The 26,486-nt window shown below is 39.3% G+C and overlaps 1 protein-coding gene across 1 annotated transcript in view; it reads right to left on the bottom strand.

Annotated features, from left to right (window-relative positions):
* Window positions 1-518: 518 nt before the first annotated feature.
* Window positions 519-26,486, bottom strand: part of emc3 (ER membrane protein complex subunit 3) — a 29,082-nt gene continuing 3,114 nt past the window's right edge. Inside the window, exons 2-8 of the mRNA XM_072581878.1 lie at window positions 19,955-20,012; window positions 18,018-18,111; window positions 15,539-15,643; window positions 14,217-14,298; window positions 11,188-11,267; window positions 5,379-5,461; window positions 519-3,238 (exon numbers count right to left, since the gene is read on the bottom strand). Coding sequence (XP_072437979.1) covers window positions 3,110-3,238; window positions 5,379-5,461; window positions 11,188-11,267; window positions 14,217-14,298; window positions 15,539-15,643; window positions 18,018-18,111; window positions 19,955-20,012 — 631 coding nt within the window. The 3' untranslated portion in view covers window positions 519-3,109. The remainder of the gene's footprint in view (window positions 3,239-5,378; window positions 5,462-11,187; window positions 11,268-14,216; window positions 14,299-15,538; window positions 15,644-18,017; window positions 18,112-19,954; window positions 20,013-26,486) is intronic.

Here is a 26,486-nt window from a genome sequence, read left to right as displayed (position 1 = left end):
CTGCACAAGGTATACATGAGTAACTCAGCTACAGTAAGAGGTTATTCAAATTTAGATACTATACAAACTGAAGGAGATTTCAAATGGAACATTAGTACATAACTGTGCATCTTGCTAGCAATTGCATCAATCACAGCATTACTAATGTATATTGTAGCAACGAACAAAAGCATGGGACTTTAATTTATGACAGCCAATAAATCTGAAAAAAGCATGCAATTAATTTATAAAATCAAGCTGATCTTTTAAAATAACGTGGCCTACAAAGGTTGCCTTGGTCTCTCAGACTACAGGAACATTGTCAGGTGCCAATCAGGAGCTGCAAAGCATAATTACGCCTTTGTTAAATTGCCGGCTTAAGAAAGGTGGTGTTGAAGCATGATTTGCATTATGTGAAGATCTTGACAAACTGGATGGATGGTGGAAAGTAAAGGGGTTCAGCTCAACTTTGCTTTCGCCAGTTATCAAAATGTTTGTCATACTAGGCTTGAAAGTCAAGAATATGTACAAGAGCTAACTGCATCTCCAAGACCATATATGGTTTATTTGGTAAGTCATCTCCATCAGGAAAGCAGGGAAGGCAGATAATAGTTAATCAAAATGAAAGGCTAAGTTCAATGTTTACTGGGGGCCGTACCAAAGCAAAAACGCAAACCTCTACTTTCAAGTGAGCTTCTGCCTGAGGCACGCCAGAAATCACTCCAGGAAGGAGAAACTGATTACAAATCAAAGTTTTTAGACACACAAAAGAAAGACGGATTCATTTAAATTGTGACAAATATTCAACGAGAATGTCACTTTTATGATTTGGTCCAGGGATAACTCATTCCCAGATCTGAGCAATTGGAAAGCTAAAGCATGAAAAAAATGGGTATGAATTTGACACCTTAATTCAAATACATTCCTACTGCTCAGGGCTTCCCCACAATCAGAACTACAATCTTAGAAACTGCTGAATAACTTCTGAAGTCAAAAAATGTCAACATCACTAATTCTTTTTCCATTTCTCATAGAATTATTTTCTCACTGTTGACATAAAAACTTTGATAGTGTATATAATGTGCTATTGTACAGTAGGATGCAACACCAGTCTGCTCAAGCCCATCCACGTAGTAGTCAAAAATAGAAACCCTGGGTGATTTCCCCCCTCTCAGACAAAGTAAGTGGAGACCAAGTGAAGGCTTCTCATGGCCACCATGGTGCAAATCAGTTAATTGCAAAGCTCGAAATTTAACTTGGGACTTTGCAGATATGTACACCTTACCAATTATTTAATTGTCAGATTACAGCAGGATGGAAGGTTGAAGGGGCATCAACCAAATTTCTCTCCATCTAAACCTAGCAGGGATGGTGATTTCATGTGTTAGAAAAAATACATATACTAAATGAAGGAACTTCGTACTGTTATGGCTAAAACTGAATATTTTAAACTACTGAAACATGGGGCTGAATTACACAGCAAAGATGGGGGGTCCCTACAATTCTGTGCTAAGACATTGGGCATGAGGTCGCCTCTTCTTATCTGTTTCATCACACTTTAATTTTCCAAACAATCAATAACCTTTTATAATGAGTAAGGAATCATGCTTCAGAACTACTGGCCAGTTGGAAGCTGAAGCTCTGCACTCAGGCAATGTCAGCAGCAATGATGGCCATTGCTGGTGTTGCAAGTAGACTGAGAAATTAGTGTTCAGCGAAGGACCTGATCATTTAGGGAAGCCTGGGAGAATGAAGGGAGGTAGGGGGTGAACATAGTGAGCTAAAACTGTGTGAAGGAGCCTCCAATTCGAGCTGCCAGACAGCATGGCAAAAGCCAACCCACATTTTGACTAGCCAGGCTTTATGTTGTGTGCCAGCCTCTCTCGCTGCTAATTAAATCTGTGTGATGATGGGATGAGGCTATTAATTGATCACTGAAGAGCCTCAAATGGGTTGGGACAGGTGAATCACCCGACACTCCCTTACTGCTTGTAAAAATTGCAGCTGGGTAGGCTGTGGATGAGCATACTTCTGATAGCATGGTGCCCTAATTTAGAGTTCCATTTGCATTGTTTCCCAGTATGAGGATGGCCTCTAAAACCTAACCCAGAATCTCAGTGTGATTACATTGCTGAAACAAAACTATGGCATTTTGGAATATAACAAGCATTATTTCAAAATTTGAAGGTCAAATATTGATTTCCTTTTACACGTGATGACAGTCAACAGTCATCTAAGGGTTACCATTCTATGGTGGCAGTGAGATGTAAAGTTACAGGAATCTGAAGGTGATGTACAATTAAATTGATGAAGAATGTATTTTATCAGTTTAATTTCATGAGTTCCATTTCTTGTGATAACACAATTTCCATGAGTTTGCAAAGCCAAACTCAGCTTTGAAGAAATCCTTAGTTGATCTTTTAAAATAAAAACTGGCTATGCTGGATTAACTGGGGCTTTTTACGCCCAGACACAAATATAGCTTCAAATCAACTTAAAAGAGCCAAATTTGTATTATGTGACCTACACTTGTAATTTTTCATTACAGCAACCAAGATATCAATGCCCAATTTAGTGAAAAACCTCAAATTGAGTTACTTACTCCAATTCCTATAGCATCAATAATAGAGGGGAAAAAAAATAACTTGACAGCTGCCAACATACAAACACATAAAATAGAGTTCATTTCTAAACTCAGAACCAATGCAGGACTAACCTAATAGAACATACTGCAACAGATGTTATCCTAAAGAAACACACTTACATCCATGAGAAAATTATGCTTTATACTTTTATAAACAAAGTGAATTCAGTACATTTGGTCAAAGACACTAAGGGCTTCTAAATAACTTGCATCTTTATGGATTGAATGAGAGTCAATTCCAACAAGTGTTAGAACAAATGACACAATCTGTTTTAGTCTAGTATCCATACAAGACCCCGATTTACACGGAACTTCCAAATTCACAGTAAAGTATCAAATTAGTGGCTTGTGTAACTTGAAGCGACGACAAGTGATTCTAATGCTTTCAAGTGATTTTTTTAAGACTTCAGCAGAAATGTCAGTCTTACTACAAACACAAGTTATGGAAGCTGGAGGTTACGATTGGAGGCCACTGGTTAAGATGCTTCAGAACATCGACGTCTCAATCTCTTTGCTGAACATCCCTTCAAAATTAAGATCCTTGGCCATGAGTTCCTCTTCAACCTCTTCTAAGGCCCACTGATGATCCGTTATTTCCAAAGCTTCCCATTCAGCCTACAGAATTAAAAAACACTTGAGGCAGGTATTATTGAATATTATCTCCTCCATCCTCTGTTTCCCATTTCATCTTTTAAGTTGTTATATGCCTTTAAGTTGTTCATGTTTTCTTCCCCCTTTAAATTTCTCAAATCTCTCGAAGGTGCTCAATCATACTAGTGCAATTAAATGCCTAAAGACCCTTTTCAGCTATTCTTCACATACAAGCCCATATAAATGTTGAACACAGAACATTAAAGCCTCTCATCTTGTCCATTGTGCAAGATAATCGCTATGAAAGGATTAATATTGAAGAGTGCATTAAGCTCCACCCAATCTAAATGATGTCAGGTAATCCGTGGTGGGGAATAAAGAATAACTCGAGATTCTGATGGAGACATGCATATGTGTCATCAGTGTCTGTGTATGAACATAACAGCTAAGTCTCATTAGCCAATCAAACTACTACCTTTTGTAATCATGGAATAAACTAGACCTTGTTAAGGCAAGCGCCTCTCGTTAAACTCAAGAGCACGGTTGCATCTTCCAACATTGTTAACCAAATATGTCCTTTGACCCAGCACAGAAATGATGATTGGGGGCTCTGCCTCTGAGCCAACAGGTTCAAATCCCACCTGCTAAACAGATGTCATAATATCTCTGAACAGGTGGATAGAAAAAGCAAAACAGAGGCAAATACAGACAGACAAGGAGGGTTGGGGAGCACTTTATCCAACCATTAGTATGTGGTAAGCAAATGCAGAAGTCCTGAAGAATCCCTATCAGATTTTATTTCTGTTTCTCTCTCCACAGATGCTGTCAGATCTGCTGAGTTTTTCCAGCATTTTTGTATTTGCATTAACTTGTAGTGATTGGCTCTCCAACACATACACTTACCATGCACACCTTTCCCCCAACATATTAAGGCTGAGCTGAAATAATTTAACACAGATAGACATTGGTTTTGGGCATTCTGGCCTTGATGGCTAATATGGTTATCCCACATTCCCACCAATCCATGATAGCTTTCAATCCCTTACACATCAATACTATATCTGCAAACAGAAGCAGGATTTTAAAGACTTGTGAGCATCAGAGCAAAATATTGTAAATGGGTAACCCTTATTTTTAAACAGTAACTCCTAATCGGGTTTTGAGAAGATTTGTGGCTCAGCTTGAGGTCTTGGATGTAGGTTTGCTCGCTGAGCTGGAAGGTTCATTTCCAGACGTTTCGTTACCCTACTAGGTAACATCTTCAGTGGGGCTCAGGCAAAGCAATGCTGAAAATTCCTGCTTTCAATTTATATGTTTGGGTTTCTTTGGGAAATGTTACCTAGTAGGATAACAAAACATCTGGAAATGAACCTTCCAGCTCAGCGAGCAAACCTACATCCAGTAACTCCTAATTGTTGAATCTCTCAAGTGGAAAATCCTTTTCAATCCCATCCTGTCATGACCTCTCAGGGTTTGTATGATTCAATCAGGTTACCTCTTGCTCTTCTAAATTCCAGCAGATACAACCCTTGCTTGTCCAACTTTTTCTCATTAGGCAGCCTGCCCATTCCAGGTATTTGTCAAGTAAACCTTCTCTGACCTGCTTCCAATACATTTTCATCCTTCCTTACTAAAGATACCAATACTATACACAGTACTCCAGAATAACATCTGGTGTAGCTGAAGGAAAAACCCTACTTTTACATTCACCTTCCCTTGTAATTAATTACACCTTGTCCTCATAATGATATGCTACATACAGATCTGTGTGCTTGCAAATTCAGTCCCAGACTCCATCTTAAGTTTTTCCTACTGTCTCATCTAATTCTTTGAATAGTCTTTCACAGTACACAGGAGATTTGTTATCCAAAGAGTCTGTGTGCCTATCTCTCACAGATAATGAGGTCTGAGTGTATAAACTCCTAATAGTCTTACTAATTACTTGCTGTACCTGCAGATTAATGTTCATAATTCATGTATGAGAACCCAAATTTCTCTATCTCTGAGCTTTGCAAACTCTCACCATTTACATCTTTATTCTTACTGCCAATGTGGATATTTTCACATTTCCCATATTCTACTTTATTTGCCAAATCAACAGTCTTTAATGGATTATTTCTTCTGCTATAGAATATATAATTAAAATGCATGTAAATCCACATACCTTAAATGCTTTATTTGTATCAGGAGGCATTGCCATTGCAGCACCCGTCATCTGTTCTTGCATAACACGAGACTGGTCTGCAGCTATAAAAGTGCAAAAGATCATTTGAATTCACTGAATTCCATGTCAAAGTGGGACATAAAAACAGATTAAGCCATTTTCTAGGTCTATTGTGCAAATATTATGTTTCTGTTTCACCCCATTAATTGTAGAAGCATACATATTGCAATATTCTTTGTACAAGTGTGCTTTATTCTTCATGTACAATGAATACCACAAATTAATAAGATGCTTTCAAAATTAATTAATTTCTTGCAACTAAAAAGATTTTTAAAAACTGGGAATTTATGTAAGCAAATGACTTAAAACTACAATTAATTTTCAACCCACGTCACCTAACTACATCCAACATATAAACAAAGATTAAGTTAAGTTGTCTGGCCATGCTAAATTGCCCATGATATCCAGGGATTTGCAGGTTGGGTGGATTAACTACGGGAAATTCGCAGTTACAGAGATAGCTTAAGGTGGGCTGCTCTTTGGACAGTCAGTGTGACCCGATGGGCCGAATAACCTGCTTCTACACTGGAGGGATTCTATGAAAGACTGATACTCTACATTTAACATTTTTATACAACTGTGAGTTGGACTCAAGCTCAAAAGTTATATTGTTGAAGCTGTTGAGCACAACCACAAAATTTTGTAGTACAGTTTACCGGCTGCATTATTATTTCCCCTTCTGATACAGTTACACCCTCATCACCAATGCAACACTTCCTGCCCAATGGGAGAAATACTTTGGTCATGCCAAAATATTGACGCTAGATACTAATGGTTGTTGACCGAGTCGCAAGTTTTCCATTTTATTTTCCACTCCTAAATTTGGATGCACTCATCGAGGTTGGAAATATACTACTTATGAACTAGGAGTTTTATCATTATGTAGCCAATAATTATACCACTCTTTTAGAATATTCTAATTAGATTACATGAAAAGCACCAGTTACGGAATCAAATTTTCATTTTCACCCAATTTTCCCTCTTCCTCAATCCACTAACTTGTTGGCAAAAATCATACAGACTAAACGTTTGCTGACTATGATCATAGACCAGGGGGATACTGCAATGTCCAGAGGCGTTCTCACAACATTTATGACTTTTCCAGCTTGAACCCTGCCTAACTTTTCCTTTTGAGTTTATATGTGGATTTGTACTGTAAAATCTGTACCGCTTTACATTTCTGTATTTCTGAAATGGAAAAAGAATGGTTTTAAAAACCAAGGATTCACAAAAATCACAGAATCCCTAAAGTGCAGAAAGAGGCCGTTCAGCTCATCAAGTCTGCACTGACCCTCAGAAGAAACTCCACACCCCCAATTCCCGTAATGGTTACCATGGCTAACTCAGCTAACCTACACACCTATGGACACTACAGGGCCATTTTTGTTAGCATTGCCAATTCACCTAACTTGAATATCTTTGGACTGTGGGAAGGAACCAGAGCACCCAGAGAGAGACCTATGTAGACACAGTGAGAACATGCTAACTCTACACAGTCACGCAAGTTTGGAATCAAACCCAGGTCCCTGGTAATGTGAGGCAGCAGTGTTAACCACTGTACCACCAAGCTTGCTTGCTGTAGTATTCCTGAACATTTTAAAAAGACATTACATGACCCTCATTATAAGTAAGTGCTGTTTACACAGAATTTGGTTCAAGCAGTGAAGCTTAGCTACAACTGAGCTGGAGACTTAGAGGATGAGATTTGGCCAGCAACAAGTAATTGATTGGTCTGTAAAATGGTGAAGAGTTATTGAGGATAAGACATCCTACCTGCCAATAACTGTGATTGGCTCCAATCCAGATGAACAGTTTATCAGAAGTTATCAGATCTCTAGAAAGGAAGGAGCTGAGCTTACTCTGCAGTGAAAAGCATTTTATGCTTGAGATAGGAGAAAGTGAGGACTGCAGATGCTGGAGATCAGAGCTGAAAATGTGTTGCTGGAAAAGTGCAGTAGGTCAGGCAGCATCCAAGGAACAGGAGAATCGACGTTTCGGGCATCAGAGATAGCCAGTTTATTTCTGCTCATCAGTTGCTGTCAGTTGAGACTTTTAATTTATAAGCACAAACCACTTATCCTTGCAAACAAGTGAAAGTACTAAAGATGAAGATCAAGAAGAAAGCAGCATTCTAATCGGCAAAGAATCATCTCAGGAAACTGCCTTCCCAGTCTTCGCATAACACCCATGTGTTTCTGTGCCTGTCTGTACATTTGTGTGTATACAGAGGGGTTAGAGTTTTAACTAGTAAAGTCATAAGTTGGCAAGACATAATTGTTTACCATTGTTCGAATTTATTTTATATTAAATATTAATTCTTAAGTACAGAAACTTGATCCTTGCTTTCAAAGTGACAGGCAAATTGGGTGATTTTTAAAATCTTTAAATTTTGTAATGACTCCAGGTGCAACAGGATTTAATTTATAAGGCACTATTCCAGTGAGGCATACAAACACAATGACTAGTAACCCAGATTAGCAAACTCAGAGGGCAAACCAAAGCCATTGCAGGAACAATTAGATGAATGGCATTTTGCCAAGGCAACCATCTGACTTCTTTATATCATTATTAGCTCATGAAAACAAAGCTTGTATATGTTTGGAGGGCGGGGCAGGCAGGGGAGAAGCAGGGAAGGTAGGTGAGAAGACGACACCATTATTATCCCTTCTTCAGTCTTCACTCCATCCAGTACAGCCTGATATGGACCCCTCAATAGATTAGCTCACATCAACTTCCCACCAGCTGTCCCAAGCTAAATATGATCTTTGTGGGATTTACTTAGATCATATCCGAATGTACTTAGTGCACTGAATTATCGATCTGACTCATACATGAAATTGCTGTCTCATGTCTTCTCTGTGCAAACTGATAACACAGCTATTTATATCAGGAGGATATAAATTCATTCCAACTTAAAAATGTTAAAAGGTGGGTTTTTATGGCAATTCAAGTAAATGATTGCTGCACTTGTAACTATTAAGAAATTAAATTCAGGCCTAAATTAGGAAGCATTAGTATAAGCAGTTTTAATCACATCCCATTGAATACAAGTTGCTGAAATATTTTAGATAAGATTGAAAACTGGAATTTAGGCTTTCCAAACATGCTTTGAAATTTTATCTGTAATTATTTCCTCTACTCAACATGTTAAATCATGTGTGTTGATAACTAAAATATTGAAGAACAGGCTGATTAAGATGAATGATCATTTTTGCCTTGATAAAACATCAGAGATGGCTTCTGCTATTCATGAGTTCTAATCTTCCTAATTCTTACAGGCTGATATTTATTCTTCATTATCCAGATTGCCTTTTTGAAACAAGTAAAAAGAAAACTTGAAGGCAGGAAAAGACATTTGTAATTTCAGAGCTCATGAACTGCAATCTTTGGGAGATGTCCAAGAACAAATATCGGTTGCCACAAAGTGGAATCTTCTACTTCGGATTCCAAATTCCCCCTCACACATGCTCAGGATTACAAATCACACCATTATTGTAGCATTACACATGTGTTTTGCTTGTGTTGAGGTCAGAGCAGGATTGGACTCAAGGTTGAGATCAGGAATTCAGCAGGCATAGCTTAAATCTTCAATGACCTTGGTATTTAACTTCCATTCAGCCTCATTCAGGCCACACAGTATTCAACAAAATTAATAAGTTGGACACACCTACATCTCTTATGTTCAACTGCCCTTAGAGAAGATGCTTAAAAGACTCTTTGGCATAGCGACACTGTCCCTACCCCTACCAGTAGGCTCAGGTTAAAGTCTCACCTGCTCCAGAGGTGTCATAATATCTGAGTAGGTTGATTAAGAAGTATTTTAGAAATGTTAAAAAAGTTTAACAGCCATGATATTCTTTTGAGAATGTGACATTCACTCGCTTGTTTGGCTAAAAGCAGCTATTAATCCAGACTACTGAATCATTAGTATTTTAGTTTACTAATTGTTTGCAAGCTTGCTGTGCATAAAACAGTCACTGTATTTTGCCTGCATGACACACCCAAGCAATTGCCTGTATGTGAACGACATTAGAACATTTTTAAAAGATGTGATAATGTGTTGTATAAATACAACTTCTTTATTTTGTTCTTGCTTACATATTTTTGGGTAAATAAACGCCAAAGGATCATAGATTTTTTGAAATAAAATGCTACCAACAATCAGAATATCGTTCTCCTCCTCCTCACTTTGAAATGTGTTTTGGTGCGAGTCTGTGGTGACTGTGCATTGAGACTTCAGAACACCTGCCAGCTTCAGTCTCCACAGGCCGTTACAAAATAGGGCTGTTGATGTGTTTTGCCAAAGACTACCAGAGAACATGGAAAATAGTTCCATAGCCATCTGTTTAATAACAGTAGTTGAGAATCGTAACATTTTTTTCAAACGTTAAGATAAAATCTTGGCATTCAGATTTTATCTTATCATAATCCACAGTACACAATGAATCACTTTAAAGCAGTTTTGCATGCGAAGAATCATTAGTTGTAGTGAAATCCAAGGAACAGCAATAAGATGAACTGGTTAATTTCCTTTTTAATGGTGTTGGTTAGAGGAATCTTAGCTCAGGCATTGGAAGAGTTGATGATTTTCTTCAAATGATGCCACTGCATCCTTTCATGAACTTGATCAAAGTACAAAAGCTAGACCATGATGCATATAATTTAGAGGTTCTGATAGGAGTCAAAGATCTCAGTTTACTAAGTTTTGAGAACCAAGTTGTGGTAGAGCCCAATGATCACTCAAGCCCAACTGTTATTTTTTTAATTCTCTGTTAAAATATCCAAAAGGTACCTTAGAATAGTCTATCAACACCATATAGGATGCAACAGAAAAACTATTTTGCACTAAATCCCCCAAGAGTCATACAGCATGAATGCAGACACATTGGTCCAATTTGCCCACGCTGACCAAATATCCGAAAAGGAACCATCCCCATTTGCTTCCTTTTGCCAATATCCTTCTAAACCTTTCCTATCCATGTACCTGTCCAAGTGTCTTTTAGATATTGTAATTGTACCTGCCTCTACCATTTCCTCTGGCACTGGATTAGTGGTGCTGGAAGAGCACAGCAGTTCAGGCAGCATCCAACGAGCAGTCATTGTTTTTACCATTTCCTCTGGCAGCTCATTTCATACACACACCAACCTTGTATGAAACGTTTGCCTTCCGGTCCCTTTAAAATCTCTCCCTTCTCACCTTAAACTTGTGCCCTATAGTTTTGGACTCCCCTACCTTTGGTAAAGTTACCTTATCTATGCCTCTCATGATTTTATAAACCTGTATATGTTCACCCATCAGCATCCGCTTCAGGGAAAAAGATTCATCCTATCCAGCCTCTCTTTATAACTGAAACCCTCCAGTCCCAGCAAGATCCTTGTAATTTTTTTTCGGTACCCTTTCAGGTTTGACAATATCCTTGCTATAGCAGGGTGACAAGAATTGTAATATAGCAATAAAGATGATAAATTGTGTATGCTCAATTTCAGATTCTTCCTTCTATCTGTTCTCATCCAAATAAGACATGGCTTATTTTATTTGCTGTTCCATTTGACTTGACCAATCACAACTCTTTTTTTTAAGATGAGCTGCATTCTCTAACAATGCCATTTAATAGTGAATTGTTAGATACATAGGTCAATGAAGCTTAAGCTTTCTTTTTGTGGAAGAATGTCTCAACTTGATTCCATTGCCTCCAAAATGTCTAATGTACACCTATCAAAACATAAAGACTGAATTGTTAATGTTTACCATTATCTTGTCCCAGGAGTAAAGAATACATGCTTCTGAGCCCAAACACGTTCAGGAAGTACCATGATGCAGAGCTCACCCTAAGTAAAAACAGTAAACAACATAATATTAGTTTGGAAGGAGTAAGCAACATTAGAAGTGAACATGACAATTTCCCTCAACTTTGTCTACCTCTTGCTACAAGCAGAAGCATCCTCCTAGAGTTAAAATGTTGAATGTTCAAATATTATCAAGGCATAATCAATTATGTAAGTTTTTTCTCTTTTGTCTTGCTTCTATCCAGCAACACAAAACCTAATCAAACTCACACAACTGAAATCAAATGATGTGTCACTCATGCTTTCTCTGTATATTGTGTTCTTCAAAATACTCTAGTCTCTTGACTGAAGGACAGATTTCCATTGGGATGGTTCAGGGGCAGTGACTGTTCTAAACCTTCAATCCTGCATGGGACGATAACATTCCAGCTATGAATACTCTTGATATAGCTTACTGCTATGTTTGAATAAGCAGATGCTACTTGACAGTTGAGAAAACAAAGCACATTCAACATTCTTTTGTTCAATCACTGGCTAACTGTATCACAGCAGATAAATTGACAGTCCATTTAAGTCTACACAGCAATGACCGCATTCAATGATATTCCATGGACAAGCGACAATTTGAATTTCTCCACTCTGCCACCATTAAAAAAAAATCTATTTGCAACTCACATAGTACATTTTACATGGATGAGTAGTGAGTATTTGAAGAAAACAACTAGAAAACAAAAAGATGTTAAAAGTGGAATTGAAGAGATAGATTTAGGAACATTAATATAAAACTCATGAGGAATTTAATGGAGTCTTAAATGACCCAATTGATCTTATTTCCATTTAAAAATCAATAAACATACTGATTTTTTAGTAGACTGGAGTCTCAAGGGTCTATAATTGACTTGCCACTTTAATTCAACATCAATTAAAACAGAGGAGACACTAAAGAAGTACTGAAGCATTTGAATGGCTAGTAGTCAGGGAAGATTTTAATATGTCCTATTTATTGTGAAAAGCGACCATTTTGAGGCACCAAGTCCTCATTAACTTCTTCTTGATCTTGTTTTCACCATAAATAACCATTCCCTCAAAGACATGACCACACTTTTGTACTTTCTCCCTCAATCCCGTTCCCTCAACTTTTAAAAACTGGGTTCAGGCCCTCTAATTAGCTGCTTCCCCTATTCTTCCTTGGTGGTAGGACATAAATGCATCAAAGGCAGTTCAGAGCATACTCATTAGACTGATACATTGATTGTGTGTGTTGTCTTCGGAGGACTGGTCAGATAGGCTGGGCTGGTGTCCACTAGAGTTCAGAAAAGTGAGGGGTGGCTTGATTGAAGCATACAAAATCCTAAAGTGCTTTCACAAAATGGATGTGAAAAGGATATTTTCTGTACGGACAAATCCAGAACGAGGGGGCACTCCATTAAAATTAGGAGTTACCTTGTCAGGACAGAGATGAGGATAACTTTTTACCCTTAAAGTTGGGCGACTTTAGAACTCTCTGCCCCAGAAGGCTGTGGAAGCAGGGTCATTGAGTATTTTTAAGTCAGAAGTGAATGGATTATTTTTAGGTAAGAGAATTGGAAGCATTTTGGGGGTGGGGGTTAGATGTAAGGTGGAATTTAAAACATCAGATCTTGTGATCTTATTGAATGGAGGAGCAGATTCTAAGGGTTAAATGATCCACTGCACCAATCTCACGTTTGTTTATGTCTGCTATTTCTCATTAAAATAGATCTTTATTTCTGTAGTACTTGTGATTCAAGGAAAAACATTTTGAGCACCTTATGGGGATAATAAAGAGGTGAATACTAAGGAGGAGATGGCTGGATGCAGGTGCAAAGGAGAAGGATTTAGGAAGAGAACTTAAGGTGTTGAAGGTATATCTACTGATAATCCAGAATGAATAATACTTTGTCAAGAATGTAGTACATGTTTAGATCATAGCTGGAAGAAATTGTCAAAATGAAATGCAAGATTTGAAACAATGTTAATATCAAGTTCATTACATCATTAACGTCGAGGATAAATAGGTGACAGTGTTAATTGATTGTCTTTGAATACATATAAAAAGAGAAATCAAAGTTTGTGAGAAGATTTGTAGCTTGGGTGCTCGCTGTTGTGGTTCTGTTCACCGAGCTGGGAATTTGCCTTGCAAACGTTTCGTCCCCTGTCTAGATGACATCCTCAGTGCTTGGGAGCCTCCTGTGAAGCGCTTCTGTGATGTTTCCTCCAGAATTTATAGTGGTTTGTCTCTGCCGCTTCCGGTTGTCAGTTCCAGCTGTCCGCTGTAGTGGCCGGTATATTGGGTCCAGGTCGATGTGTTTGTTGATAGAGTCTGTGGATAATGGCACTCATCCACAGACTCTATCAACAAACACATCGACCTGGACCCAATATACCGGCCACTACAGCGGACAGCTGGAACTGACAACCGGAAGCGGCAGAGACAGGCCACTATAAATGCCGGAGGAAACAGCACAGAAGCGCTTCACAGGAGGCTCCCAAGCACTGAGGATGTCACCTAGACAGGGGACGAAACGTTTGCAAGGCAAATTCCCAGCTCGGCGAACAGAACCACAACAATAAAAAGGGAAAAGCTGGGGCATGGTGAATGGGGTCAGAAGATTTGAGATACAGTTTGTTCGGCAAATAAAGTTACTGTCAAGGAAAAGCATTATGTCTTGCCTCTCACTTTACAATCAGGCTTGGGTCCAATTATCAATGAGGATGTTGTTCTAAGCCAATAGGTCAGCTATTTTAATATTTACCTTTGAGTCCATTAACATAGTGAATGATACAGTAATTAGCCTTTTACCCCAGAAGGCTCCATTTCTTAAATCTTACGAAAGTTTCACTGATTTTTTTTCAAAAGTAATTGTTAAAGTATGTACAAAAAATGATATTGAAAGCATCAAGGATAAGTGTTTACTGGCTGAATACCCTTTCCAGATTCTTGACTTTTCTTACGCATATTTGTCAACATACCAGGAAGCATCCAGTGAGAGTAGCTCAATTCCCTGCTGTAACATAGGCTTAAAACGCAGCGTCAAAGGAAATGGAACTTTGGCTGAAGAAAAAAAAAGAAATGCTTTACTTGCAAAAACATTGCACCTTTGATTTTCTGAACTTATACCTCGAATCTGTTGGTATAAAGTTTCTTCCCCACTGATATCAGATCTATGAACGGACCTTTCATATTAAAGAGGATGTTTCTCTGTAGCCACAACACTATTTTCTGCATTCTGCTCTATTACTGATAGACTTACGCAAGCTTTGATTTGTCTGGTTAGCACACAAAACAATACTTTTCACTGTATCAATGTACATTTGACAATAATAACTCAAGTAAAAAAATCTTAGCATTTGGACTAACATGATCTACAATTGTACATTCCCTTTGCATTAATAAGTGCAATGTAATTAAATCAGTGCTTGGAACAGTTGCATTAATTTCCACACAACAGTCATTATAGAGAAATTGCAGATAGAAGTCAAGATAACTGATGGGAAAGTCCATTGAATGAATATTTCCTAAAAACTAAAATTCAGAGGGGACAGGACTCAACTTCCCATGAAGGAATAGGAAAACAGACCATAGAGATTGGACAAAATTTATCCTGTTGGGCAGTGAATATTTTGAAAGTTTGAAAAACTAACCTGAGAACTTACATTAACAGAACGTTAAAAGATTTTAACAGTGGAGGTAGGTCTATGGGGTTTAGAATCAGAGGGGATTGAGAACCATAGCAGGATTTGTAGATGAAGACAAGAATTTTAAAAACAATGTACTAAGGAGTGGGTGCCAATCTAAGTAAGCAAAGATGAAAATAACGGGTTAAGTAAGATTTGGCTTAGAACATGGCACAAGCAAGTTGAGGTTTGGATGAACAGTATGTTCATATAGGGTACAGAATGGAAAACTAGCAAACATTAGAGAAATTAAGTCCAAAGATGTCAAAAATATGGATGTGGGTTCCATCACGGAGGCTAATTACAGATAGATAATATTACAGAGTTTGGATAAGTGGTCTTTGTGTTTGGTAAGAGATAGGAGGTTGAACCTCAGACGTGGGTTGAAGATGGTCTTAAAGCTCTGCAACGTAGTGGTTTTAACGATGCAGTCATTACAAGAGATTGGAATTTTTAGTTTCTGTTCCTCAATACTCAGTTGGAGAAAACTGTCTTAGCGATATGGGAAAAGGAGGTTACTTGCAGTTGATGGTTGCCCAAAGACATTAGGAATCAGTTTAAGTACATCATATTAACAATTAAGTTTAGCTACCACTGTGCTACAGTGCTTTACTTACTGGTAACAAAACCAGAGAAGGTCCAGTTGATCCAACCACCAATAAGGATCATAGGAAGTACATTGGTCACATTGCCCTTCATCATATCCATCACCATAGTGGGGTCTGAAAATATGAAATGGAAGTTAATAAGCTTTAGCCTCATCTCCAGGTGCTTCAGTTTCCTCCCACATTTCCAAAGGTATGCAGGTTAGGTGAATTGGCCATGCTAAATTGCCCATAATTTTCAGGGACGTGTAGGTTAGGTCCATCAGTCAGGGGTAAATATAGGATAATAGGATAGGGGAATGGGTCGGTGTGGAATTGTTGGGCTAAAGTGCCTGTTTTCACACTTTAGGGGTGGCACAGTGGCTCAGTGGTTTGCACTGCTGCCTCACAGCGCCAGGGACCCAGGTTCAATTCCCACCTCAGGCGACTGTCTGTGTGGAGTTTGCACATTCTCTCCGTGTCTTCATGGGTTTCCTCCGGGTACTCCGGTTTCCTCCCACAGTCCAAAGATGTGCAGGTCAGGTAAATTGGCCATGCTAAACTGCCCATAGTGTTAGGTACATTCGTTAGGGGCAATGGATCTAGGTAGGTTACTCTTCGGAGGGTTGGCGTGGACTTGTGGGCCAAAGGGTCTGTTTCCATACTGTAAATAATCTAATAAGCAAAAACCCTTGCTCAGGTACCATTTCTACAATAGTTGGGAGCCATGTGGCACATCCCCCACGTGAGGTAAAAATTGATCATTTAAAATAATATGATTTTGTGGGAAACAAGGGGTATAGATCAACATTCTACAATTTCACATGGAAAATTCATTAAAAAAAATCAAAGCTGACATTATAATAATGTTGAGAAAATTCTACATAGCCTTTTGCATGTGACATTAAATAGGTGCCTCATCTGGTCCCTCACGTGGATGTACCATTTTGAACAGGAGGAGGGGAATTACTCCCTTGACCTGACCAATATTTCTCCAACAATCAACATTACCAAAACAAATCATACGGCCATGATCATACTGCTGATGGTGGGACCTTGCTGTGTATATTGGCTGCTACATTTTCCACATTCAAGTGTGACGATTCTTCAAAAGTACTAAACAAAAAAAAACTGCAGATGCTGGAAATCAGAAACAAAAACAATGTTGGCTCTCCACAGATGCTGCTAGACCTGCTGAGTAATTTCTGTTTTTTTCCAAAAGTATATCACCAAAAAGCACAAAGTGGTGTCTGGTAGTATCATAGATGCATGTCCCAATTAGTATATTGTCATAATGCATCATTCTATAAAAGTCCAGTTACTAACGCTGTGATATATTACTGAAAACAACAAAAATAGAAATTGCTGGAAGAACTCAGCAAGTCTGGCAGCATCTGTGGAGAGAAAGCACAGTTAATATTTCAAGTCCAAACTTCTTCAGAACAGAATGTAGCTAGGAAAAGGTTGGTATATATGCTGAAGATGGGGAGGAATAAACAATAGCTGGAGATGGAGCTCAGACTTAGAGAACAATAGTTGAGAAGACAAAGAAATAGGTAAAGGTCAGCCTGGGAGAATGAGTAGCTGGTAATTGGGATGAATAAGTTGAGGAGGGGAATTTGTTCCCCTCCATCCCTATCTTCACTGTGACTTTATGAATCCAGATTTAATAAAGACAGAAATGTTGGAAGCAAAGCAGGTCCATCAGTGTTTGAGGAGGTAGATATATGTTGAATGTGTCAGCTGCAGCTTTTTTGAAAGAAGCCAAAACCATTTGAAATGCTGGACTTGGTGCCCTTTTTTAAAGTCTTTATAGAAATCAGGATGATTTCAGTAAAAGATTCCAAGACATTCTCACCACAAACTGGGTGAAGGATGATGGAAATTTAATGTGAGCTTCAAAGGACAAACAACCAGTGACTACCGAACCACTTTTCACTTTACTGCTGTCGGATTCTTCAACGAGCTTAGTTATGGCTTTTAAAAAAATTTACACATTGTTAAGAATTAGCATTTACAGTCGCTAAATCTCAAGGACAGTCACCATTATTTTCTAGGCAATGTGGAAGGCAACTGCAGGCTTTAGAAGGTTCCATAAACTAAAATCGGATAAATTATCAAATTTTCTTTGTGGTAGTGGTGGTGGTGAAGAGACCATGGTCTAAGGTCTTTATGAATAATAACATCAGTCTGTTCAGTTACCAGACCCTCTCATTGTTTTTCAATGTATGTAAATAATATCTTACAAGATTAAGAAGAGCCTTTGGTTTTTGCAAATACCAATGTTTTGTTTTTCTTGATAAGCAAGGACTGTACAGACTGCTTTTGTATTGTGAATGTAGAAAAAGATTTTATGAATATAGTATATTTTTGCAATAAAAAATTGGTTAATGTAATGAGAGTGCACTCCTCTTTTTCAAACATTTCTATGGCATCCCTTACAGTCATCTCTGTTTGGATCTGCCATGAAAGAGATTACATACCCTCCAAACAAAGGGTAAAAACACATTACCGGTCATGGGGGAAGGAGGAACAACTTTTCTCTTGGTCTTCTTGAAAAATCCATCATCTGGGTTGTTAAAATAATATTTCCTTGTTAGGAAGGACTGGAAATTTAAAGAGAGAGAGTCAGGTCAAAGTGTAGACTGTAAGTACATGAGAAAAGCAAAAACTGCTCATTAAAAATATATAGCAAGAATCCAACCTACACAGAAATTTGAATACAATATTAAGGTATTGTGTTTCAATCCAGATCTGGTACTTCGATTGATTACATAAAATCATTACTTTGGTTTATCCTGAAAATGAAACCTTTCAGTAAAAACCAAAATTTATCTGAACTATTCAGGGAAGGCCCTACAGTTATTTTTGGGAGTGGGGGGGGGGGGAAGATGTGGGGAGAAGCTAATTGTACAAGGGTATCGGTAATACATTTTAAGTATATTCCAGTGGCCTACTGCTCAACGCATCTTGAAAAGAATAAGGTGAGCATGTGGTCTTTGTGGCTTTGTCAATCAGTGCAACCACACTGAGGATGTTGCATGTATAGCCACTAAGTGAGAAGAGGATTGTTTTGCTTTGATATTTTTGAACAGCTGTTTGCGTGCAACAGTCAGATTCCAAGATCAATCCATTGTTCTTAATTAGTTTATGTTAATGATAGGCCTCAATATCACATTAACCTGGAAAATAAGAATGACCCTGCATTTAATGGCTTACTTGTTACCACTGCTGCAAGTTTGTACGTTTGGCTGCCTAGCAGGAACAATATGATGCTTTAGCAGCCTATTAAATATTCAATATTCACACCAAGAATGACAACTTAGACAAGGTTACCAGATTGCAGTTGCCAGCTATCAAGCCATATCACAGCACTTGGAGACAATAAAACTGCAGATGCTAAAATCCAAAGTAGACAGGCAGGGGGCTGGAAGAACACAGCAAGCCAGGCAGCATCAGGGAGGTGGAGAAGTCAACGTTCTCGGTGTAACCCTTCTTCATGACAGGGGGTGGATGTAGGGGGAGCTGCAGATAAAGGGGGTGGCGGGGGCAGGGTAGTGAATTGGGGATAGGTAGAGGGTACAACCTGGTTGGTCAATGGGAGGAATGAATCCAGTTGGTGGCAGGGAGGAGTGGTAGGGAGGGGGAGGTGCTGCGAGGGGAGGTTATGTGAAACTGGAGAACTCAATGTTGAGTCCTCTGGGCTGTAGGCTGCCCAGGCAGAAGATGAGGTGTTCTTCCTCCAATTTGCCATTTGGTTCATTGTGGCAATGGAGGGGGCCAAGGATGGTCATGTCAGAAAGGGAGTGGGACGGGAATTAAAATGGGCGGTGACTGGGAGGGGAGGTATGGTCGGCCCCTGCAGGCCCAGTTGAGATGCTCGGCGAACCATCCCCTAAGTTTACGTTTGGACTCCCCGAGGCAGTGAGGACCACATTGGGAGTACCTGATGTAGTAAACTAAGTTGGAAGAGAGGCAGGTGAAACTCTGTCTCACCTGGGAGGATTGTTTGGGACCCTGGAGGGAGGTAAGAGGGTGGGGTACCGGCAAGTCCTGCATATCATATACTCTACATAAAAACTGAAAAGAACAAGGCCATTAGAAAGCAAAAAGAATTTGAATATTCTCATTTTTGAACTAAACAAGAGAGATTATTACAGATGCCAATACTTTTCGGGATAAAATCTGAAAAACTGATACATAAAAAAAAACAACAGATTGAATCTTTGGACCTCTTTGTGTCTTGTAATAAATCAAGAACTGAGGAGAAATAAGCCAGATATCTACCATTGAGACTGCAAAATAAAATGGTTCACAAAATAAAATTTCTGTTGCTAAATATAACAATCAATGACAATGGCTCAAAACTAAACAAGTTGAGCATTAATTGACTCGCCCAAGGCCCAAAATGTAATTTTTTTGGGATTAAGTAAAGAAGTTAAGAGTCACCTGTTTTGGGATATATCTGCCATTTTCTCTCAGGATTCTACTTCTGATCAGAACTTGACTGCAAAAAAAATTAACAGAATACACGTTAAGTGCAAAGGAAATTGAGGTTTTGTCAAAGAGATGAAAATATCAAAATTGACATAAATAATTTGATAATCTTCAAAATAATCATGCATTTTTGACTTATATCAAGTACTGATACCGAATTTTGGTTAGTCTGTAATTTATTGAAAAATAACTTCCCTTTCTGAGCATTTGATCAGAGAACGGCATCAAATATGAGCAGAGAAAGTGCAGGGTACACAACAGAATATGATGGTGCATATATAAAGAAAGATAGGGACATAACACTGGTTCAGTGAGCAATAGGCTAACCATGCCAGTAGAGTCCTTTCATAAACCGTGCATTTCTAATCTTCTTGTACTCAAATTCTTTTAAGTTGGCATAGGCTCCATCCAGTGGTTGCTCTGTGTTACTTTGCACTAAAACTGAGCATAATCTTTGGAAATGCATCTTTCACTCACAAATTAGCCTATCATGTGATCTTTTTCTGTCCCTTTCTAAAACAACATATTAAGCAGCTGTAAAACATATTGGATGCTATATTTTGATTATTCTCATGCTGAGGCCAATTGTCTCTGGAAAATTTTCCTCAGCGCAAGTCTAAAAATTTAACATTTGATATCATGCTCAAGATAAATCCAGAATTGTTTCTGTTAACTTTTGGCTGGAATTATTATACGTCTCCGCAAGTTTTCCTTTAAACTGTGGCAGCACTTCAGAATCAAATCTTGTTTCAAACTTCGACCATCAAATGAGTTTATTTGAAAAAAAAGCAAATCAAAGCATTTTCCTCATTCACCCTTAAAGAAAACCCCATGTCCCACACAATTCCATGATTTCCAATGATAGTACACTGCAACGTCACCAAAGAAATGACTAGAAGACGATCTGAAATCAGACTTTTAAGAAATGGCCTGTTGGAAGTGCATGATCAGTAAGCTCCACATGGTCAGGAAGTAGAGATCCCATCCACAGCAAAAGCATCGTCCCACTCAGACTGTCACTCTAAAATGTTTATTTTTGTCATAGAGTCATAGAGGTGTACAGCACAGAAACAGACCCTTCGGTCCAACTTGTCCATGCCAACCAGATATCCCAACCCAATCTAGCACCTGGCCCATATCACTTCAAATCCTTCCTATTCATGTCACCCAGATGCCTTTTAAAATGTTGCAATTGTACCAGCCTCCACCACTTCCTCTGGCAGCTCATTCCATACACGTACCACCCTCTGTATGAAACAGTTGTCCCTTAGATCTTTTATATCTTTCCCCTCTCACCCGAAACTTATGCTCTCTAGTCTGGACTCCCCAGGGAAAAGACTTTGTCTATTTACCCTGTCCATGCCCCTCATAATTTTAGAAACCTCTATAAGGTCACCCCACAGCCCAGCCTATTCAACTTCTGGCTATAGCTCAAACCCTCCAACCCTGGCAACATCCTTGCAAATCTTTTCTGAACCCTTGCAAATTTCACAATATCTTTCCCAATAGGAAGGAGACCAGAATTGCATGCAATATTCCAACAGTGGCCTAACCAATGTCCTGTACAGCCACAACATGACCTCCCAATTCCTATACTCAATACTCTGACCAATAAAGAAAAGCATACCAAATGCCTTCTTCACTATCCTATCCACCTGCAACCCCACTTACAAGGAGCTATGAACTGCACTCCAAGGTCTCTTTGTTCAGCAACACTCCCTAAGACCTTACCATTAAGTCCTGCTAAGTTTCGCTTTCCCAAAATGTTGCACCTCGCATTTATCTAAATTAAACTCCATCTGCCACTTCTCAGTCCACTGGCCCATCTGATCACGATCCCATTGTAATCGGAGGTCCTTGGTTTTTTTTCAAGAGAGGTTGTAAAGGCAGGGGTGCCAGAGTCTAGGTTTAAGAGGCCTTTGGGTTTTTATATAAAAAAAAGTTTAACAATGGAAGTGGAGTAACCAATTCTCCCAGGTTAAAAAAAAGATTTTTTTTTAGCTGTAGCAGTCACAACATGTGCCAGTTGAGAAGAATTGCAAGCTTCAGTAAAGGATTCCTCAGACTTTCTCTGAAATATCTTTCTGGATGCTGTTCCCTCCTGTCTGTAAGAATCTGTGTTTAATTTTACCTTTTTGCCAAGCGGTGTGTTTATGGGATGCTACAGTATTGGAACAGTTAATTAGTAATAGTCGCTGTATCAGGCCAGTTAAGATTTCCAATAGTTACATTATTCTAAGTTCTGCTTTCTTTTGTTTGTGTTTCAACTGTAGTGTTTAAATAAATTGTTTTGTGTAAAGCTGAGTGATTTGACCAGTTGCACCATCCCTGGAAAACCCACTTCACATCTGCCTTTAAAATAAGAAAAAGTTAGGGTCTGGGCTACTTTCTTGAAATATTTTGAGGAGGATCTGGCCTGGTCCCTAACATAAGTGAGTACATAGTTCAGGGGATTTGGTGGCCACGTGCGAGTTCAGTGCAGAGAGGAACAAGATTTTTTTTGGCTCAGTTTGTAAGTTTTATTTAAGCATAACAACTGAAGCTGAGAATCTGGATTAGTGGTGCTGGAAGAGCACAGCAGTTCAGGTAGCATCCGAGGAGCAGTAAAATCCACGTTTCGGCTAGTTGATTTTAACCCTACTGAGAATCTGGGCCCAGCACAATAGACTGACATCACAGGTTCATTGGATGGTGATAGCTTCTAATTTGACTATTATAGGTTATTTTGGGATTGAAGTTAAGAGCGCAAATATTTACAGGCTACAAACTAAAAGACAGTTTAAAATATTTTTTTTAAAATCAAGAACTAAGGAATTAAAGTACAGAACCTGGGCCAGGTGATGTGCTGCATGATGTGGCAGCTGGTGGACCCCACTGTGGTTTATAGTGACCACATTTGTAGCAAGTGCTAGTTGCTCGAGGAACGCGGCTCAGAGTTGACAAGTTGTAGTCTGAGCTTTGAACACTGCGACACATCAGGTGGAGGAAGAGTAATCTGGATGCTGTGTTTCAGAAGGTAGTCACACTCCTTAAGTTAACTACCTCAAGTTTGATCAGTAGTCAGAGCCAGGAGGGTGTGAATATGAGCTAGGCAGGTCGAGAGATCCAGGAGGTAGTGCTGAACAAACCTTCGCCCTTGAGCTTGTCTAACAGGTTTGAGACTCTAGCTCCCTTGTGAATTAGAGTGGGAGCTGTAGGAAGGATGAGCAAGCATCTGGATTAGTGGTACTGGAAGAGCACAGCAGTTCAGGCAGCATCCAAGGAGCTTCGATGCTGCCCGAACTGCTGTGCTCTTCCAGCACCACTAATCCAGAATCTGGTTTTCAGCATCTGCAGTCATCGTTTTTACCAGGATGAGCAAGCAGACCAGAGCACTATGGTACAGAGAGCCACTCAAGAGGGAGAAGAAAAGAGAAATTTAGTTATAATCAGGGAGAGTAAAGTCAGGGAAATAGACACTGTTCTCTGTGGCCAGAATAGAGAATCCAGAACACTGTGTTGTCTGCCTGGTGACTGGATTCAGGATATCTCATCTGGGCTGCAGAGGAATTTGGAGGGGGAGGGGAAGATCTGGTTGCTGTGGTCCACATAGGTATCAACAATATAGGTAGAAAGAGGAAAAAAGAAAGAGATTCTGTCAAGGGAATATGAGCAGCTAGGAATTATAAAGCAAAACCAATAAGGTAATAATCTCCAGATTACCACATCAGCCAGGAGCAAACTGGCACAGGGTCAACAAGATTCAAAAGAGGTAAATGCATGGCTTAGAGATCGGTGTGGAGAAACGAGTTTGAATTCATGTGACATCGGCATCAGTACTAGGGAAGAAGAGAACTGTTCCTATGGGTCAGGGTCCACTTGAGTCATGCTGAGACCAGAGTTATATAAGTAGGGCTGTAGATAGGGCTTTAAACTAAAAGAATTGGGGGAGGGAGGGGGTCAGTTGCATGGAAAATTATAGAAAAAGTTGGGGGGGGGGGTTGGGGTTTGCTCAGACGTTCAAGTTTTCAGAATAAATGATGGAACACAGGATAAGAAAAGGGTCAGGAATCTAATTCCAGGCACAGCAGATTATGAAAAGGGGGCAGTTAATGCAGGACTGTGGGTATTTGTACTTAAATGCGTGCAGTATATGAAACAAAGTAAACAAGCTTACAGTGCAGGTTGAAATTGAGGTATGATGTTGTAGGTATCACAGGTGCGGCTGAAAGGGAATCAGAGCTGGGAACTGTATATCCAAGGATAAACAGCCTCTCAAAAGGAGAAGCAAATGCACAGAATAGGTAGTGTTGCCTTGTTAGTAAGAATTGAAATTAAATCGACAGGAAGAAGTGATACAGAATCAATTAATCTGTGTGGGTAGAGTTAAGGAACTATAATGGAAGAAAGATTCTAATGGGAGTTATGTACAGATCTCCAAGCCGTAGTCAGGATTAGGATTGGGGTTGGGGGTGGGAAGAAAATAAATTAGCAGATAGGAAAGGCATGTAAGAAAGAACATATTACAATTATCACAGGGGACTTCAGTGTGGAAGCGGACTGGGAAAATCAGATGGTTGTGGATCTCAAGAAAATGTCAAGTTTTTTTTGGAGCAGCTTGTGGTCGAGCCCACAACACCACAGGCAATTCTGGATTTAATAACATGCAATGAGGCAGATTTGTTTAGGGAGGTGAAGGAACCTCTAGGGGGCAGTGACCATAATAGGACAGAAATCACTTGCAGTTTGAGAGAAGAATGAATCAGGTGTAATCGTATTGAGTAAAGGTAACTACAAAAACAGGAAAGAGGAGCTGTTGTGTGAAGAGACAGACTTGAGGGGTCAGCTGGCCTAAATCCATTTCTTACGCTGTGATACAGGAGCAACTTTCTTGTGTTTGCTTTACTGCCAGCCACTTAAAAGTGTCTGTAATATTGTCACAATCAGGCCACGAAACAGTTATTGATCCCAGAGTGAACAGCACTTTGTTAGCCCTTAAATATGGAAGGATAATACCATTCAAAAAAAAAGTTCCATACCATTGACAACTTGGCATCCATTCAGCATTACAGAGTGAATTGATTCTTCAGATATCACGTGAAATTGAGGGTGAAATATGTTAAGTGAACAGATTTTTAAAATATCATCATAATTTCCAAAGAAAACTAGAATTGGGAATGTTACAATTTTCTATCAGATTACCATTCATATCATTGGATTTTGGATTAGTGGTGCTGGAAAAGCACAGCAGTTCAGGCAGCATCTGAGGAGCAGTAAAATCTGCTCCTCGGGATGCTGCCTGAACTGCTGTGCTTTTCCAGCACCACTAATCCAGTATCTGGTTTCCAGCATCTGCAGTCATTGTTTTTACCTCATTCATATCATTGGTATTTTTAAGACCATGCAGTAACTATAACAACTGCCAGATCTGATGTAACAGCCAATGTGCTTTGATAGATCCAGGAAGGTACTAAGTATAAGCATTTTTTTATGTTTCATGAGGTATTGCATTTTGGATAGGCAGATCAGAGCAGGACTTATACACTTAATGGTAAGGTCCCGGGGAGTGTTGCTGAACAAAGAGACCTTGAAGTGCAAGTTCATAGTTCCTTGAAAGTAGAGTCTCAGGTAGACAAGATAGTGAAGAAAGCATTTGGTATGCTTGATTTTAATAGTATTGATGGTAGACATGATGAGGAGGTATCAAGTATTGGACTGGGGTGGACATAGTTAAATACCACACAACACCAGGTTATTGTGCAACAGGTTGGTGTTGTGATTTTTAAGTTTACCTTTACTGGTCAGTGCATTGTGTAAAGGGGTTGCGAGGTCATATTGCAACTGTACAGGACATTGGTTAGGCCATTTTTGGAATATTGTGTGCAGTTCTGGTCTCTGCTATAAGAAGGATGTTGTGAAACTTGAAAGCGTTCAGAAATGATTTACAAGGAAGTTGCCAGGGTTGGAGGGTTTAGGCTCTAAGAGGGGCTGTTTTCCCTGGAGCGTCAGAGTCTGAGGAGTGAGGGCATAGAAGTTATAAAATCATGAGGGACATGCATAGGGTAAACAGACAAGGTCTTTTCCCTGGGGTTGCGGGGAATCCTGAATAAGAGGACAAAGGTTTAAGGTGAGAGTGGAAAGATTTAAAAAGGACCTAGGGGCAACTTTCTTCATGCAGAGATTGGTGCATGTATGGAATAAACTGCCAGAGGAAGTGGAGGAGGCTGATACAATTACAGCATTAAAAGGTATCTGGATGTAAAGGAAGAACTTATAGGGATATGGGTCATGTGCTGGGAAATGGGACTCGATTAATTTCAGCTATCTGGGCAGCATATACAAATCGGACCTAAGGGTCTATTTCCATGCTGTACATTTCTATGACCTTTGGACATAGAGGTTGGACCAACCAGTTTCCTGTCTACTGCCTCCCTCTCACTTCTTAGAACATAGAACTGAGTTGGACTAAAGCATTTGTTTCCGTGCTGTACAGTTCTATGATTCG

This window comes from Chiloscyllium punctatum, chromosome 12 (genome assembly GCF_047496795.1).
Source record: "Chiloscyllium punctatum isolate Juve2018m chromosome 12, sChiPun1.3, whole genome shotgun sequence".
Taxonomy (NCBI): domain Eukaryota; kingdom Metazoa; phylum Chordata; class Chondrichthyes; order Orectolobiformes; family Hemiscylliidae; genus Chiloscyllium; species Chiloscyllium punctatum.
Note: the sequence above shows the minus strand (reverse complement) of the source record. Positions and strands in the feature narration are given on the sequence as shown.